Below are 19,055 nucleotides of genomic sequence, written 5' to 3' on the forward strand. Positions count from 1 at the left end.
AAGCAAGTCAAATGAAACAAAGCTGTAAGTCTCCTCTCTGTATCACAGCACTTCCCTAGTGAAAGAGAAAGAAAAGGTCTGAAACAGTAAAAAGCACCTACCAACTGTTTCTTACACAGTTTTTATCAGGAAGGTGGCAGTAGTCCATCTTCAATTCATATACATGAGTCCATCTACAACTCATATTATAATTCAAAACACTTCTTCCAGTCTCCAACCTTTAAAATCTACCATGGGACAATAAACTATTTCACAAGCTATTAGGAAACTTCTTCAGATCAGATAAGCTTCTGATGTGTCTTGACAGGTTCACATCAATTAATAAACTGTAGTTAGAAGTTTTACCTCTAGCAAAATCCAGTACAGTTCACTGATAGGACCATAAGCCAGCACAGCTAACATAAATGAATTATGAAAAAGGCTCATTTTTATCACCAGCTGAAGCACTTTTGACCTTTAAAACATGACCTCCATTCAAGGCAGAATTGTACTTTAAACTCATTAAGGACATATTATGTCAGGGTACTTCATCACAATTTCTGAATGTGTGCCTTGAGAGAAACTTTCCAACAGATGAGGCAGCAAGAGAAAAGATGCCTGAGGTTATTCAGTTTTCTGGCTCCTTGATCAGACTCCTTGGAGTAATATGGTCATCATGAAAACATTCTGCAAACACTAACTCCATAGTATTTCAATGTTTAAATGTCAAAATTCTATGAAAGCAGTATTGTGCAAAAGTACTAACAACTGTTATTTTAGAAAGTGCTTTATCAGGCATTACCAAAGCTGTACTTCTAAACAAAGCAGTTTTCTTGTTTTACTTCCACGCTCTAATGCTTGCCAGACAGAATTTTTACTAGTAGGCAGCCATGTGAAAGGATTCACTGGCTTGAGGTGATTTATCCCTACTAGACACATTCTTATTTTAACAGCAACACTCAAAAAGCTGAATGCTTCACATCACATATTTTAGACCTAGTTCATGTAACAAATTTGCACACACTTTTCCCAAATCCTTGCTCCACCAGTCATGAGAAATTTAGAGTTTTCTCTCCTGTAGCAGAAGGAAAACCCCAGGTGCAGATTATTCTTCTGTACCTGCTTCTGCTGCTACAGATGCTCAAGCAAACCCAAGCTATCACTCCTTGCTCTGTCCCAGCACTGCATGTACCAGCACAGTTATCTGACCTGAAACAAATGGCTAAGAGAAAGCGACCACAGAGAGAGGTCAGGGGCTTTGTTCACTTGCTTCTTTAAAAGAATCTGAGAAGTGGAACACCTGAAAACCAACAAAAGCAAGTAATTCCTCCAGTGCCTTTTTAGCACAGACATCAGACAAGAGTACTTTTTTTTCAAAAAAACAATAGACTGTTTTCCATGCATGGGAAAAGCACAAACTGTCATAGCATTTCATTTACAAAAACTGTTCCTTTCACCTTATTCTGTCAGTCTCCTCCCTTTCTTAAAAAAAAAAAAAAAAGAAAAAAAAAAGGGCTATTTTGGTAAACTGTCTTTCTGAAAGGCCAGAAAGTCGCTTTCATACCAGTTTTATTTTCACCAGTTGGTGGGGAGGGGGGAAAGTGAAAAGGAATTTGCTTATTCTTGAAAACTCCCAGATGAACCTCACACTCCCTCTCACTCCCAATCCTTGCCTTCCTGTAAACAAGAGAAAAAGACTCAGAAAAATCAAAACATTCTACAAGTTCCTTGTTAGGCCCTTTTTGTTGGTGATGAACCACCAGCATTTTGTAGATTGGAGGAAATTTTTCATTAGTCACCTGCTTATTCACATCTTGCATCACATGAAAGGCCACACAGCGCACTCAGCATTAATTATTAATCTAATCATGTCATCAAAGTACCAGCTAAGCAGGATCTTCAGAGAAGATACAATTCCTCTGGTGACACCCAGTTCAGACAGCACAGAAACATAATAACTATAGAGCTTTGTGAACTCTGCCCTGAGACAGAAACACAGGATCTCGACATCGATGCAAATCAGAAGCACTGCATTCATGTTTTCTCTTGGAACTTGCTGGAAATTGATGGATTGCTGAAAATTCTGCACTGCAGTGTAGGTATCAAGGCTTTTTGGAAGCCTTGGCAGAGTAAAGCAATGGCAGAGTTCTGCCCTTGGTTTTGAAATCTGAAGACAAGCCACAAGAAGGTAAAAGTGCTCAGAGATGAACAGATCTGCGTTAAGGATAAATCCAAACCAAAAATGCATTAAGTATAATCTCTTGGTGATTACAGACTGGCAGAGTACAGATACGGATTTTGACTTCATCTGCTGAAAGCAGAACAAATAGTTTTGCTGACCCCAGTGAATATTCAGTACATAAGGAGCCCTTTAGAGATTTCAGAGGAGGTCTCAATTCAGCAGCTGCAGTCTATTGCCTCTTCCTTGGCACCTTAGGTTATTAAAGGTCAATCTTATTAAATCCTCCATTACCCCTGCCTTCCTTGTCTTTTTTTTTTTTGCACTGTAATACAAAATTCAAACTTTCGTTAGGGACTTTTACACAGGTCTGAAAATGCTGTTTAACACAGGTTTTTTTAATTTATGGTTATTATTGCTATCCTCATTATTGTTATCATCATCACTGTTGTTATCATCATCATTATAATAATTAAAAGGTTCTTCACCCATAGGGTAGCTGGGCACTGGGAGAGGCTCCCCAGGATACTGGCCACAACACCAAGCCTGGCAGAGCTCAAGAAGTATTTGAATGACACTCTTAGGCAAATGGTGTGATTTTTGGGGTTATCCTGTGCAGGGGCAGGAGCTGGACTTTGATGTTACTTGTGGGTCCCTTCCAACTCAGGATACCCTATGATTCTATGATTTCCCAAGAAGCAAAATAATTGCTGTTGACATCAAAAATACCATTGTAATCTCAGCCAGTAACCACCACAGCAAATGAGTTACTCTCTGCAAGTTTCAGACACTGAAAACTTTAGCAGACGCAATTTTTCTTACTTAAATTGTTCAACAACAATAAAGAAACTACAGATGCTACAAAAATAATGAGAAGTCTTCCTATACTCCTACCTTGTCCTCAACAGAGTAGGAGTGCATAAGCTCACAAATAAATAACACTTCTGGGATAAATTCTGTTCTCTCCTATTGCTTCTCAATTAGAAAAACAGTGTGTGCTACTAGCCATCATGTGATATCACTTTGACCCTGAGGAAGTGGAGAAAATGTTGAAATTGGAATCACAACAGAACTATATTTACTTAGGAAAGACAGATCAAGGTCTCTCTGTTGAGACAGAAAGCAGCAGGACTATTAAAAATTATCTCCAGCTTTATACACACACAAAAAAGAAAAAATGCCAATACCATTCAATACTTTACTTTGCATTTAGCAAGGTTTCAAGGAAAGTGTAAGCTCTCCCCAAAATAGACACAAGACATCCCAGTATTAAGTATTACACTAATCACAAGGTTAGATCTGGGCTCTCTTGGGAAGACAAAAAGAAATGGAAACGAGACATGAACAAAGGATTTGAAAATACTGTAAAAGCATGCTATTAAAAATTCAAAAACCTGCAAACGCATCTCCTTCGATGCCATCAGTACTTCAGAGTAAAAAAAAAAAACAAACCCACAAGTTTTTCTCCTCTCCCAACAGCTTATTTTCAACATTAAGTGAAATTTTGATTTTTGTTTTTTAAAACAGTTGAAGATAGTGTGCCTCAAAAGTTACTGGGTGGATCAAGTCAACACTTCCCTATTCTGTAGATGTTAAACAGAAAAATGGGAAGCCCTAAAACCCAACTTCAGTCACGAATCCCATTGAACTCTGTTCCAGCAAAGAGACTGCCAGACCAAGGCCTGGCACTCCCCCAAACATGCTGCAAAGTAAATCCCACATGACCGGGTCTGTACATCAGGCAATTGCAGATGTGCTTGAATAAAGCACACAGTGCTTTCCTTGGATCATAGCAAGGGAGGAGATGCAATCTGCAACTTGGAAACCGTCGGGAAAGAAATACATTCCAGATTTTAACATCTACTGATGTGACATCATTTCACTGCTTTGTTTCTTTAACAGAGAAAAAGAGTTTGGCACAATGTGTAAACAGATATTTTATTTTTACCCATTTTAGAGCAGCTTGTTTGACAGCCAAGCTTTAAAGACAGTCCTTCCACAGAGTGTAACTTATGATGCAATTGATGCTTTCAGCCTGTCTCCAAGGCCAGTGACAGGCTGCCCTATAGGCAAATGTGACTGGCATGCAGCAGCATCCTCCATAACCCCACCCAGACTTACACCCGAGGAACAGCAGCCAGGGTCCATAACCTGCATGCAATGGCCCTGCAAAAATTCTTCCCTTGTTAAGCCTCCTATCGGGGGTCTTTGCACATTTCCAGTGAGTCATTTCCCTGTCTTTCCCTGCTCCCACACCTTGTTCTATTCTAACCACTGTCAAACAAAATTCATGAGTGACCTGAGCATAGCTACAACACAGCAGGGCAATTTCTGTGCAGTTGGTATGCATGTCTGCAGGAATCACTGTGGTTTTTTTATTGTCTCAGTGGACAAATTCTGCCTTTGGAACTACAATAAGCAGACTTAGAGAACAGAATGACAGGGGTAATGAAAAGAATTGAGTTTAAGTCAATTTCATCCACTAAAAGAGTTCCTCTAACACTCTTAAGGCATCAAATTTTAAAATGTATCCACCTGCTTTGATGGCAAACAAAATTTAAGAATAGTTAACATCCTATGGTTGACACAAGGGCTTGAGTTGCCAGACTGGCTTTATCACTTCTCTTGTGAGGTGAATACATCACCAATAGCCCATATGGGAGCAATAAAAGCCAGGATGAGAATAGTCTCTCATGTTTGCTGCCTTGCAAAGTGAGTAGTGTACTCTTGCCTTGCAGGAATTACACACCTTCACAATTGGACTCTCATCCCAGGGCAGTCAAGATGCTTGTCTCTGGATAGCTGGGAAAATATACATGCCATTAGCCATCATCCTACCAGAATAAATCTGCACTCAATGCCACATTACAACTCACTTGTCAAAACTTACCGATTCAATTAGAATTATTTAAAAAAGGCCCTGTAAGATGCTCTCCCCTTAAGACACTAGAGCTGCAACACTTATAGATTGTGGAGGTGTCTTCTTCTAAGCCAGAACCTGCCTAGCATTTATAGACACTAGAAGCTGTACAAAGAACTTCCCAGCACTTCAAGCTCAAGAGCTGCTCCTTCCATTTACTTGAGACGATTCATTAACGACCCTTCCCCCAGACTCAAATTTGTCAGGCTCAAAACCATTCACAGCTCAGTCTCTGCTTCTGAAACCAATTTCAGGCCTTAGTTGTCAGGAATGGTGCTAGTGTACAGTAGAAACAGTGGAGTACATTAAATGTTCGAGGCCATGTCTTGCTGCCACTGCTGAAACAGACAACTAGTATCTCACCTCTTTCTTTGTGCCTAACACAAGGCTAATTCTGAGCACATGACCAGATTACAGCAATATTTGGCCTACCATTTCTCTTTTCACAGAAGAGGTAACTCCATAGTTGGTCTTTTGTCTTTCATCTATTTGTGAATTGATATCTAATAGCACCAACCACTTAATATGAGACACCAACGAGCTCATGTGATTTGAAACTGCAAAACAAAAATCTGGTCAAGAAATTTTTTTCCTTGTGTTTTAAAGAAAATATTCAACTGAATTACTTTAAGTTGTACTAATTCAAGAATGCATGCCAGTTCCAAAACTCAGTTGAAAAACAAATACATCACTTAAATTTTCCAGTGGATGGTTTGGCTTAAAGAATCTTTCTCCCTTTTGGTGTTAAATCTGGGATTGAAGAGATTACCCTGAAACCTGTCTTCCTGTGCATTACAGAAAGTGCATAAGTAATTGAAAGAAACATGGAGAGCCGGAAAACGGAAATCATGAACAGAGCCATTTTCACAGCTCTCCCTAATTTGAGTGAGGTGGAAAGAATCTGATGGGTTTACATAGCCACACACAGAGATCTGCACATGCCTATCTAAATCTAGCAACAAAAATAGCAAAAGCAATTATGGGAGGCTGTCACATTATCAGCCTCAAATGACAGTGGTTCCAGAACATCAAGAACTGCTCTGGCAAATGTCCAAGCTCCTACAAAGCCCATATAGACTCTTACCTCCTCTGGGACACTACTATACCTCTTAAAAGACCCTTGAATATAAATACACATGAATACAAAGTCATCTTTATTAAATCACATGAATTATTGAGACTAACAGCAATCAAAAGCACCATACAGTACACAGGGCTGAGCCACACAACTTCACAACCCAATCAGCCCAGTTGTAAATCTGACCACACATTGCTTTAAAAAGCAACCACACCCCTTGCAGAGGAGCACCACTCATCTCATGAAGGGGAACACTGGTTGTGCAACAGCTCTATCTACTAATACAGGATTCACATGGTCTGTGGCCAGCAACGTCCACAGCCAAAGAAGTTTTCAGCATTACTCCATTCTTAAATATGAGATACAAACTGCCAGAGTGCTCCTTCTCTGGACAGTGAACGGTTGAGACATTTGCAACAGAAGTGATTTTCAAAGGAAGCCAGACTACATCCCTCAGAAATTATCTTATTCTATAAAGTGTTCGCTTGCAGTACCTAGAAGGCAAAAACTGGGTGCCAACGCCATGCCTGCACATGCCAGATCACTGATCCCTCCAGTCCTTGAGCTGCTTTTCCATCCAGAGCTGGGAGTACAGCAGCCCATTGGGTTTTTTTTCAAATCTAAACATTCATTAGACCAATTTTAGGAATTTCAGTCTCAAAATAGGAGCTAAGTCAGAGATATGGATTGCTAGCCTCCATGAAGTAATTGCAAAAGCCTCCTGCTCTAGCAGCATGTTTCTTGTGAACAGTCATTTCTTGTATCCATACACAGTAAGATCCCATACACACCTGTGGGCACCTCACTAGCATCAGTGGTCAGTACAAAGTAGTGCTATAAAGGTTACCACACACAGCTCCTGATCCATCTCCTCTGATCTATGAAGAGCTATTCATACCTCCCCACAACGCCTTCTGCCAGAGCCTGAATAAACACTTCTTCCAAAGATCAACAGCTCTCCAGGACACAGTAAGCTGAGAAAGAAGGATGTCAACATGTGAAAAGTACACTTCTGCAAAGGGGCTGTTAAGAAGCAAATTCCTTCAGTCCAGGTAATCTCCTCCTCTGGTCCAAGGCAAACAGGCAGATGATGACATAAAGCATTTTGAGTGCTACACTAGGGACATAGTCCAACAGGACATGTGCCAGGGAGAATGCACCACTCTCTGGTCAGCTGCTCCAGCAGCATGGCATGCAGCCATCCCAGCCCACAGTCCAGGGGGGATGGCATGGGCAAAGCACACACGCACTGTCACAGGCTGTCACTTACTCTGTCATTAGCACACAGAGCAGCAAAGGCCTTGGCTACTCTCAGGTAAATATGAAACAGTGTAGAAGGACTTACGCAAAGGTCAAGAGTAACACTTAAGCCCTTCAACACTAAGCAAAAGATGTCTTTCCTTCCCATGGGTACTGTCACAGATCCTCCCCAACAGCGGGTTTATATGACTCTCTTAAGCAAGGTACAAACCCTAAGTACCTCTAATCCCCACAGCTCTGTTCCTCCCTACACATCTCAGCCCCAAGCTTTCCTTCAGCAGCCTTCCAGATACGGAGTTTTGGGTTGGTGATGTACACCAACCTGACGGCACCCCTGCCAGTACCCCTACTCCTTCATGTGCTCCCCATGGTAATGTAACTCAGCCACTGCTGATACCTTGAGGCCACCTCAGGTCATGCTTAATACTAACTAGGAGCTACCCAGGGTGCAGAATGAAGCCACCGCTTTGACCTGAAAATTGGGTAGACTTGTGAGTGGAGTATGAAGTCAAAGAAGGTTTCTAGTTGCACCACAGATAATCCAAGATGAAGAGGAGAAATGAAGGAGAAATGAAAATGCTGTGTGCTCTCTTGGTGAAACTTAGCCTACACCAACACATGGGCAGCAGAGCATGAACTAGCTTTGAATTTGTCAGTGTTCCATTAAAAAAAAAAAACAACAATAAAACAACAAACTGCAATTCCTTTTACAAGACAGTAGTGCCTAAAAGAAATGTGGAAAACTTTGAGAAAGAGAACTAACTGGCTATGAAGCGAGTTAGTTATACTGTTAGCTCCAGTGCATGCTATGGGACAAGTGCCATATGGTTCAGTCTACAAAAACAAAGGTTACATCCATCATTACTCGGCATCATTATTCCACAAGTATACACGCTGAGCAATGACCCATTACACGTTACCTCAACATGCCAGTAAGCAGGGCAATGCATCCTGTACAGAAACTAGCACAAAAGGTTTCTCTCGCCTTTAGATTTCACCACTGAGACTTTTCATATGCAAATATCACTATCCAAGCAATTATTGGATTGATTGATAACACTGACATCACACTTGCATACAAAAATTCTGGCTTATCTGCACAACTGCATTAGTCTCCAAAACAAAACGCTGTTCTACCAATATCTGGCAGTCTAGGTAAGCATGCTGAGGACCAAGACGTGAAACAGCAAGAAGACTTGTTGATCAGTACTTCTGTGTGGACCAAGATACTTCAGCAATAGGTATAAGACAGCTAAGTAGGTTTCTTCAAGGAATTTCACCTCATGACACACCCTAATTTCAAACATTTGACCTTCACAGAGGTGATACCAGCCACGTTCACTAGTACTTTATTTGGCTTAAAGCAGGCAGCAGTGGGAAGACAAAGTTCATACTTTACAATACGGTGGTAGACTACCAATCCCAAAAGAATTTTCTGACAAACCCATACGAAACATGTTACTAATAATTTTTTTTATATTTTTCTGCCTAAAATTATGTATTTTTACAGCTAGATTACAATATTTTATACTTACTAAGGGCACAGGTCTTTAAATATTTCCTTTCCTGTAGTCTGAAAGTATTTAAGTAATATTAATTCACTCATGACCTGCCAGAACTGAATGGTTGCCAAATCCCTTAAGAAACAGCAACATGCAACCTGGTAGACTCTACTTGTAGTACACCAAGTCTTTGTAGGACTCTGGTGCCTTCCCCAGAAACAGTGACCCCCTTAGCCACCCTCCACGATCCTTGAGCTTTCTGTTGTGCTATGGTACTGCAAAACTTTTGGCTTCAACAAAAGCCATGTAAGCACTGTATTAAACTGTAGGTACATTTTTGTTCAGCAGTTCATAACTATCATATCATCAACCAATACTGCAGGTAACCATTGCAAACCAATTAACAAAAACCAACATTATGAAAGAGGCAAGTTTTGGAGACCAAGCAGGACAATGTGTTTTTCTATTGAAATGAAGTTGCAGAAGAATGAGAATTTACTTATTCAACATTAAAAAAAAACTTCTCAAAAAGAAATTTCCTGGATAATTTTCTTTTACTGTATCTTTATTGTCCTAATACTGAAGCTAAAACTTCAGTGTTTTATACAACTTACTGCCTTACTGAACAGCTGAGCCAGAAAAAAAAAATGTTCTGGCAGCTCTGCTTATGAAATTGCAGAATATGCTTTATGAAACAAAGTATATTCCATTTCATGCAGGGAGAGTCAAGGCTAGTAAAATGAGGAGTTCCATGGTGCAAGCTCAATCTTATCATAAGAAGATATAATTTCTAAAAGCCAAGAGAAACAGTATCTACTTTACTATGGATGATTATAAGCCTAGCCAGCCACAACACATTTAGTGAAAATTTGATTTGCTTTATATGCCAAAGTTTCAATTACAATTTAAATCCTTCAAATCTGTATTATCTTTAAAGTGCAGTAATTACACATCAGGAGACAAGCAACAGCAAAAGCCAAACCCAAGCCAGAATTTGGCGAGCTGGGTATTTCCTTTGGAAAGGAGCATGCCGTGGTCAATATTACTTTCACCAGATTGGGGATGGGAAAAATGTGGGCATGCACCTGTTAAAATTCACATAATCCAAGAAGACCTGAGGGCTTGTGATGCAGCTGTTTATGGCCACCTTAGACCTTTGCTGTTTACTAGTATGATTTTCCAAATTATACTGGATATGTGTCAGGGTAACATCTGGAGGGCTTCTATTAGTGGCATCCATGGCTACATTTCTTGAAGTGCGAAAATCCCTACTCCTAATTGTATATTCTTGATTTTTTTCTTCTCAGAAGTTCAAGGAAATGGGATGCCATCAATTTTTTGCCTCTTTTTGGTTTTTTGTTTAGTATGCAAGAGACTTTGCTTAAAGGAAAAAGTAATAAATCAAACAATATATACCAGCAACCAAAACATTATTTTATTAGATATGCAATCTCAGGAAGAAAGGGCTCCAGCAATCCAACAACAAAAAAAGATTCTTTCCTCAATATCAAATATAACACCCTATCAAACTTTACTAACCTCTGCAGATATTACAAGCCTGCTCATTGTATTTAAAAACCAATTTCCTATGTTGTATAGGTGTAACAGATACTGTGCCTAGCTCAGAAGGTATTTGCAGAACCATCAGCTACCAGTGACAGGATTCTTTTTTCATGTTGAACTTTTAGCCATGTTTTTATTAAAGCTGGGCTACCATAATTAAATATGCAAACAGTGATCTGAAAAGCAGCTGAAAGCACACATTCTTCACTAGTTTAATTAATTCTGGAATTTTAAAATGCAGAGCTGCTACAAAATAATGTTTTCACTAAAAACATGGTGAGAAGCAAAATATGTCTCCTGACATAGGCCCAGTCATGCTCTGCTTGATCTTTTGCTATTTATTGTTTATTTCAGTATTTATTACTCTCCAACATGGACCAAAGCACATTGTATTTGCACACAGTTGATTATCTAAAATAGTATTTGCTGTCATTTCAGCAGCTGCCAACTAGAAAACTCACTTTGAATTACTCATTCAGTCTATTTATTGCCATTGATATCCACAGTGTTATGCATATTAAAAAGTCCTCTCCAAGCACTCATGACAAAGATGAAACATGTCATAAGGGCAGTTCCCATTCCCCATATTCACCCAGGAGGGTACTGCTGTGAGCAAGCAGACAGCAGGCAGAGCTCTGGGTGGTTTCACAACCAGCTGCTGCACCTGTGGCTGAAGGCACCATCCTCTGACTCAGACCCACTGCCACAAGTACACAGCAGGGGAAGAGGGCCTGCACATCCCATGGGTGCTGCTGCAAAGCTGGAGAGCACCCAACTGGGACCCCTCCACCCAGCAGCAGCCAAAGCTGCAGATGCCCATCACTTGGGAATGTTTCCTGTGAAAGCACTCTCCCAGTGCAGCTGAAGGACAGGACCCACCACCAGCTGTGGAAGAAGCCTATGCTCAAGCCTCCCCAGCTGGTCTCATTTGAATTGTGACCCTATTGCTCTCTATCTCACTTTCCAGACTCCCCAGTTTTGTTCAGGCTCTGTAGTGACAGCGAAAATGCTACAATCATGCAGGTACAGACAAGGACTGCATATCAACAAGTTTCACCCCTAATCAAGCACACAGAGTGAATAACCACACAGTGAGAAGTGATACAGAACTTTCTCATGTTTCCCATTTCTCCAGACTGGGGCTGGGAAAAGCGTGGTCATGCACCTTTGATATCGGAGCCTGGGCCTGGCACTAGCTCAGCTTCCCTGGACAACATTAGCCACCTCCTGGGAAAGCAGGGCTAGAGGCTACACAGCCATGAGACAAGCATTTCTACTTGTTTCTCCAAGCTTTCCTGTAGCTGTTTGTTGCTGGGTTGTTTTCACAGCAGCAAGAGTGTCTTGGGGCAAAGTCTCATGGTACAACAAAATTGCCTCAATGGTTCTCTGTGAGGGGAGAAGATTCCCCTCACACACTTTTTTCTCACAGCAGCTCTGCCTACCCAAAAGCACTCCCAGGGCCTCTACCACACTCTGCATGGTGACCCCTTCCTTCCTAATGAGCACTGGGACCAGTGCACTGAGGCAGAGGAGGACATCCAGCAGCATCGTGCTGCCACATCAGCTCCACCCATGACAGCCCAATCCCCTAGTAAGGGAAGTACAATGCTCCTTACACTGCAGAACTCATCCTCACCTCATGAAGTAATCACCATTGAACAGTACTAGTAGATTCTGATTTTCCAAACAGAGATCCAGAAAAGCTTCCAGGTACCTAACAACTGGAAATAACTGTCCTGGATATGAAGTCCCATTACAGACTGCAGAACTAAAAGAATGCTTCTTCTAGAGAACTGCTAGTGGCAAAAATCTCTATGAAAATAAATACAAGGAAGGGGAGGAGGTTGCTCATAGCATATGCTATTTTAAGTCATTAGTTGTAAAAATAATTTCACATCTTCTTGTGAAATATCAAGGGAACTGCTTCAAATGAGCTAGAGGACTCAATTTCAAAATGACAAGTAGCCTGGGAAAGGGGAAGGTTGAAGACAGCCAGGAAGAAAATGCAGTCATAATAGCAGCAGAAGAGAAAAAGTTGAATTTGGAGACTAGATGCCATAAGGCAGCAGATAGGTAAGTTGCAACACACCAAGGAGGAACCCTGAGTGAAATCAAACCTTGACTCACTGAGGTTAGCTGATATGGTGGACCTGATCTAACACCTCCACAAGTGAAACCTGCTCCCTTCCCTCTCTCCAGTGTGCAGCTGCATCCCATCCTCTTCTTCTTGCCTGGTCAGATTCTCCTCTGACCCCTTGATCAGACCAGTCAGCTCACTAAACCACAGAAAACTAACTCAGCAAAAGAGCTAAAATTTCCCTTCACATAGGCAGCATAGCATGCTGACTCATCTGACTGAGGGCAATCCCTTGCAACTGCACAATGGGGGCAGCAGGACCATGTAGAGCAGGTCAGTCCTCCCTGGCAGCAGGACAACACTTGGCCATCTTAAATATCTGAACAGGGAACCACTGCAGGAGAAAGAGGAAGAAAGAGCAAAGGAGGCAATGTTTGCTAAACCAAATGGAACAATGTAGTGAAGAGGAAGTAAGAATGGCTGATTTTTATAACAATACCCCTAGAACAAAACCATTGGCAGCTATTGAGAGGGTAATACTGTGGATTCAAGGCCCAGAGCACAATTTAATAGTAGATTACTGACCAAAATACACTTGTTTAAACCATTACAAAGATGCTAAGCTTTATCTTCATGCTAAGGTTTCACAGCTTGCACTACTAATCACAGTTGAATGTGTTCAATGTGTTCAATGATTTTCTTTTCTCAATAGAAATTAATAGGAAAGTCATCCAAATACAATTTATAAGTAAAAACACCATCATCAACAAACACAGAGTAAAAGCAAGACACTACCAGTGGTGCCAATAACAATAACATGAATATAAGAGGCATCTTTGAAAGAATCTCATCAGACAGAATATAAAATAGACTTTTACATATGTAATAATTGCAGCACTTGAAGCTACTTCAAAAGCACAAGTATATTGTACCCTGTTTCCCTGCTCTCTAATTATGAAAATGTTGTTGAATATTTGTTTTGAGAATGAAGTGAACATAGCACAGTGCATTTGCACAAAGGTGATCAGAACTTTGTGCACTTTCAAATCAGTGTTTCACCACTGTTGCTGTTGCTTCAAGAGATGAGTACTGCTGACCAGCAGGAACTGAAGCAAGAGCAGAGTCCATATTCTCTTATTGCCCTGCCTGCACTTACCACTGCAACACAGAGATTATATCAATCATTAAACCCATAAGAGCCCAGGTGATTTTCTGCCATCTTAGCAACCTGAGCCACTCCACAAGAAGTAGCACCAAGAAGGGAACACAGCCACAGAGCCAGGAGCAAAATACTTTCCCCAGTTAGTCACATAAGCCTGACTCAGCTTCTCACAAAACTACAGCCTTGTGTTTTAGTATCCAGCCCAAACTTTCAGTGAAAATGGACACCACAGCCAGTTTCAGGATGTTGTCTTGATTATTTCTAAATGTATCTTTGAACCAGACTTTTCATATTGGGCATTAGTTTCTCATATTGAGTGCTATGATAGTCTGACATGGATAATCCAAATAATTCAAGATGTTGAATCAAAAATTGTGATGCTCAAGAACACAACAGTCCTGAATGTCCACATTTAAAGGCCAGAAATAAGTGTGGTTTCATTTACTCACCTTTTTGCTTCTTCTAAGTGGCACAGATACTCATAAGCAATGTTCTGCCGCCTCCTCTCATCCATTTCCTCTGCAGAAAGCCTTTCATCATCCACAATAGCTGCAAACAGAAACCCATATCAAGTTATGCATGTGTCTAGGTGATTTTTAGAGCAATTTTACTTAGAATCTGGGTGAATTGCTGAAGAAGGGAAATAAAAATAGTTATCACTTCTCTTTAAGAGAGGCCTTTTGTAGTATGGCGCACAAAGATGTCTAGGTCACCAAGATTATTCTGTTCTTTCTACAGAGAATTCCTCAAGTTTCACTTCTTCAAGACCAAGTTGAGGCCATTGCCTGGTTTGGGGGCAGGATGGAGCACTTGTGGTGGGGCTGATGGAGCACTCAAACACAGGGGGCTGAGGCTGGGAGCCAGCACAGTTTCAGCTTATGCATCCTCAGAAGAGTTTGAGGACTCTCATGAGGAAGGTCAAGGCAAGAACGAAGGTGGAGCAGCCCCATGCTAAGCAGATCCTCAATGGAGACAGAGACAACACACTGCAAAGGTATCTCAAGGACAACATGGGAATTGGCTGCTGCTTCAGGAACCTGTGAGAATGCAACATGCTGAGCTGCCTTCCACTGATGGAGGTGATGTTGGCTGTAATCAAATGAACCATCTGTGGTTTCTCCTACTTACTGCTGCAATCTCTTCACCTCCCATAAAAACACTCCCCCAGACTATTAAGAATGTCTGTGCACATCTCCAGCTGCAAATAACTCCAATTATTTACATCTGCTACCCAGTGACTGGTCTTTCTCTATGTGCAGAGCACAGAAGGGGCCTCTGTGAGCAGCTCTCCAATTCTTCCAAATGTTTCTAGCAGTGAGTCTGAAGGAGCATACTGTTGTGCTGACTTCTAGATGAATTTCAGCCACAGCAGTGAGACTTTTGTAAACAGCCTTCAGCATGCATCAGTTACCAAAATGACACCCTATTTATACTAAGCTGAGTGTTGGACTAGATCATCTTGAAGATATCTTCCAATCTTGATCATTCTGTGAAAAATGTGGTCCTACATTCTTTCATGTTTTCAGTCACATGCTCACAATCACCTCTCACGCCATAGCTGGCAACCCAGTGGGTGCATCAGTGACCCAGAACAAGGGACAGCTCTTGCTGAAGAGAACTCTTTCGGGGAGGATTGGCTCCCTGATCTGAGCCACTGCATACTTGCAGGCACCATGGTGTGCAGGAAGAGAGGGGACGGAAATGCAGGGCTGGACTAGCTGCTTTCTGTGGCATCCCACCAGCCGGTTAGCTGAGATCATGACACATCCTCAGTAAAAAACCACAGCCCCTGCTCCTCTTCAAATGCACTGTGATGTGCTTTGTTAGTTCTAGTCCCACACAGACTGGTGCACGCCACGAGCAAGTTCTCAGCTTTTCCCTGACAATTGATTCAAGTAGGGAATAAACACTTTCAGGTAATGGACACAGGCAACTCAAGTAGAAGGCAAAACAGCAGGACTACAGGTTTTGCAAGTACTTGCATACCTTGAAACCTGTACCTCAAAAAAAAAAAAAAAAAAAAAAAAAAAAAAAAAAAAAAAAAAAAACAAAACAAAAAAAAAAAAAACAAACAAACAAAAAAAAAAACCCCACACACAAACCACCACCCGAGAAATTATCTTGCATTTACAGAAGACACAAAAGAAATTACACTACATGCCCACACTTTGGACTGATGCTACCATACATTTGTTAAGGTCTTGCATAGGTGCTTCAAGCTTTGTAGTTTAAGTTTTAATGACTACATCGGAGTTGATATCTCTCATCTTCCTTTGCTTTTAAGATTGCTCTTCCTAATTACCCAGATGTTTCATACACCAATCAAACAAATACATGTTTTGCTCAGAGTTTCTTTTAAGTCTGGTAGCTCCAATAAGCATGACTCTAAAATGAGGTCTCAGATACTGTAATCAGGATATCACTTGCCATGAACCAAAACATTAGTTTGGAGGCAAACATGGGATGCAGATGGTAAAGCACCGTGACTGGCAAACTGGCCACGGAGGCTGCTCAAATACTGCTTTTGCCCTCACCACCATCAGCACAACCAGACGGGCTGCTCTGACTCCTTGACATAGCTCTTCTGCTGCAGAGAACTCCTGACTTCCCAGAGTGAGGGGAAAATACTGACAAGCCACCACACTGAAATATAATATATCATTTTATTGCTTGCAACACTGAGATCAAGGGCGCCTTTTCAAAAGCACTCTCAGCTATGAGTGCTCACAAGTGGAGACAAGTGCTGTCAGAAGAGCCCAGCTAATTGTCGTACTTGGCTATAGTCCTGTCAGCTAGGGTGGGACAGTCAATATCAGGCCAAGCCTTCATCCCTCATGATAATTCCCATGCCCTCTTCCTCGTAACTTGTTAAACAATTGTTTAGTTCTGCCCTCCAAAGACAACTCAACACAGCCATAAGCAAATCAGAAAAAAGGCAGCTGGTCTGAATATAGGTGAAGGAAAACCACATGACCCATTTGATAAGTATCCATCTAGGAATTAACCTGAATAACACTAATGCTTTGCTATTTAGTCCTGGGTCTGCACATCCATGGGTGCCTCCCATCCCCAACAAAGGTATCCTAGATCAAGCAGCCCTGGCCACACTCAAATCCCTCATTAAAATTATTTGCAAAGATTGATTCAGAGAGTGGATGAAGGCACCAAAAGATATGGTGGAATTGTAAGAGTTGTTCTGCTTAGGAAACACTGCAATAATGAGAGGTAAGAGCAAGATTCAAAAACAAGTAACTTATACTCTCTGGGAAGTGGAAAACCCAGCTCCTTTCTGGAGGGGGTATCAGCAGCCCACAAGTTGGAAATCAGACTTCTTTTCTGTCAGGGCCAAAGCAGCTAAAGTTTCTGGGCTGGATATCTGAGCACTGAAAATACAGAGCACAGGGAATACCAACACCTACAGTGCTAATCCTGGGAGGAGTCTCTTACAACACTAGCTTCCAATAAGTCTGATTACACATTTACCCTCCAGCATACACTGGCTTCAAAGCAACTGTGCTATCACATCAAGAGTGGTTGCAGACACAACTTTAGAAACAGAAATGACAACCTGCAGGTGGCCTCAGGACTGAGCTGCAGAGACAATTACTTTGAAGGCTTGGGTTCTTAAAAGTCTAGCCTATAATAATATACTTTGGCAAGGGCTTCAGCCTTTGACTAGAGTCCTGTGTACATCTTTCTTCAAACATCCTGAGAGCACCCATAATGCCAGCCATACCAAGTTCAACACACAAACAAGTTTGTTTGGAGACAGAAAGCTCAGTCTTTCTGCTTAACTGAGCAAGTTTTAGTCAGAAGACTAGGAAGATTGATGAAAGAATAAATATATTTCTGCTATATCAGTAACTTTTTGATAATGCTCAGCTCACAAAGGAAGAGAGCTGCAATAAAGGGTGTTATGTGGCAGAGTAATCAAGGATGGGTTTCACCTGAGGATCTCTACCAAGCAGAATCCTGACACAAAATCTTCCAGCTGAGAAGATCCAAATGCCATAGAACAAGGCACACATGAAAGCTATACAAAGGGAAAAAAGGCATCTAAACAACATATTATTAAATTCATTAATTATGTGACAACTTCAAATTGAAAGGAAAAATCTAAAATACCCCCTTGAAGAGGGAATGTTAGGAGTGCACCTGGACAACCAACTAGAACTAATAAAAATGCTAGCCTTAAAGCTATTTCAATTCATTTTAGATGTTGACACCCTGTTAGCCAAGAGTCAGACATAAAACATAAGCTAAGACACCAAGTCTACTCACAGACACTTCATGAAACAAACACTAAAGGAAGAGTGTGTATGAAACACATGGAACAGTGAGCAGTACTAAAGCTTAAATTGCCACACATGGGAGATTTATTCTGGTACTCAGTACAGCACACCAACTTTCCAATTCTTCTCACAACTGATCCAACAGACACAAATGAACATTCTACACCAGCTTCCTACATATGTATATTCTACATATTTAGTACAAAAGTAAGTGCTTACCTAGGAGTTTTCCTAAACTGAAGACTTGGTCATCTTCCATCAACTGACACATTGTACTTACATGCACCCTCCTCATCCTAAAATTGCCCTGTGTAGGCAGTATCTAGGACTAATTGATGTTTGAGGTCTGGTTGTGAATTGCAAAAACTTTCTGATGTGCCCTGATCCAAGATAGCCACTCCAAATTCTTGGAGCTATGCCAGTTACTGACCACAGAGCTGAGAACCCAACCCAAGGCACTCCATGACCTACAGTCAACATGTAGGTCATGTGTGTCTGCAGGATTTACTAAGTCAGACTCAGCATTAGTAGACAACATGAAAACATTTAAAATTTCAGGATTTGAGCAAATTTTCAGAAATAGAGCCACCACACCTGAAGATGCAATATTATTACTGAAACCAGCAATCAGCCCGGGTGCACAAGGGCCACTGGAGCCATGACCTTACTAACAGAATCCAGAAAGGGAATCATAACTTCAGGTTCACAGAGATGTGGTCACTTGACACAGGAATTTTAAAAACAAGTAGTCTCTCTAAACATCATCCAGTTCAGAGCTCATCCTCATATTACATCCATGACAAGGATTTTGGAAGTCCCAAGATCACAGACATAATTTATATTGATACTGAGTTTACTGGAAATCTAATCACTGTTTCAGTGCCTCACCACCTTTAGAGAATTTCTTCCCAATGTCTAATCTAAATCTATGCTCTTTCAGTCTGAAGCCATTCCCACTTGTCCTGTCACTACTACCCTTATAAAAGTGTCTCTCCGTCTTTCTTGTAGGCCACAATAAGTTCTCCCAGAACCTCCTCCAGGCA

General features: G+C 41.1%; 1 protein-coding gene across 4 annotated transcripts in view; it reads right to left on the reverse strand.

The window, feature by feature from the left end:
* Positions 1-19,055, reverse strand: part of IQGAP2 (IQ motif containing GTPase activating protein 2) — a 122,822-nt gene that overhangs the window by 86,838 nt on the left and 16,929 nt on the right. For all 4 annotated transcript variants that reach the window (XM_064404642.1, XM_064404644.1, XM_064404643.1 and 1 more), the window contains exon 2: positions 14,170-14,269. In XM_064404642.1, the coding sequence (XP_064260712.1) occupies positions 14,170-14,269 (100 nt within the window). The remainder of the gene's footprint in view (positions 1-14,169; positions 14,270-19,055) is intronic.

This window comes from Passer domesticus, chromosome Z (genome assembly GCF_036417665.1).
Source record: "Passer domesticus isolate bPasDom1 chromosome Z, bPasDom1.hap1, whole genome shotgun sequence".
In the NCBI taxonomy this organism is placed as follows: domain Eukaryota; kingdom Metazoa; phylum Chordata; class Aves; order Passeriformes; family Passeridae; genus Passer; species Passer domesticus.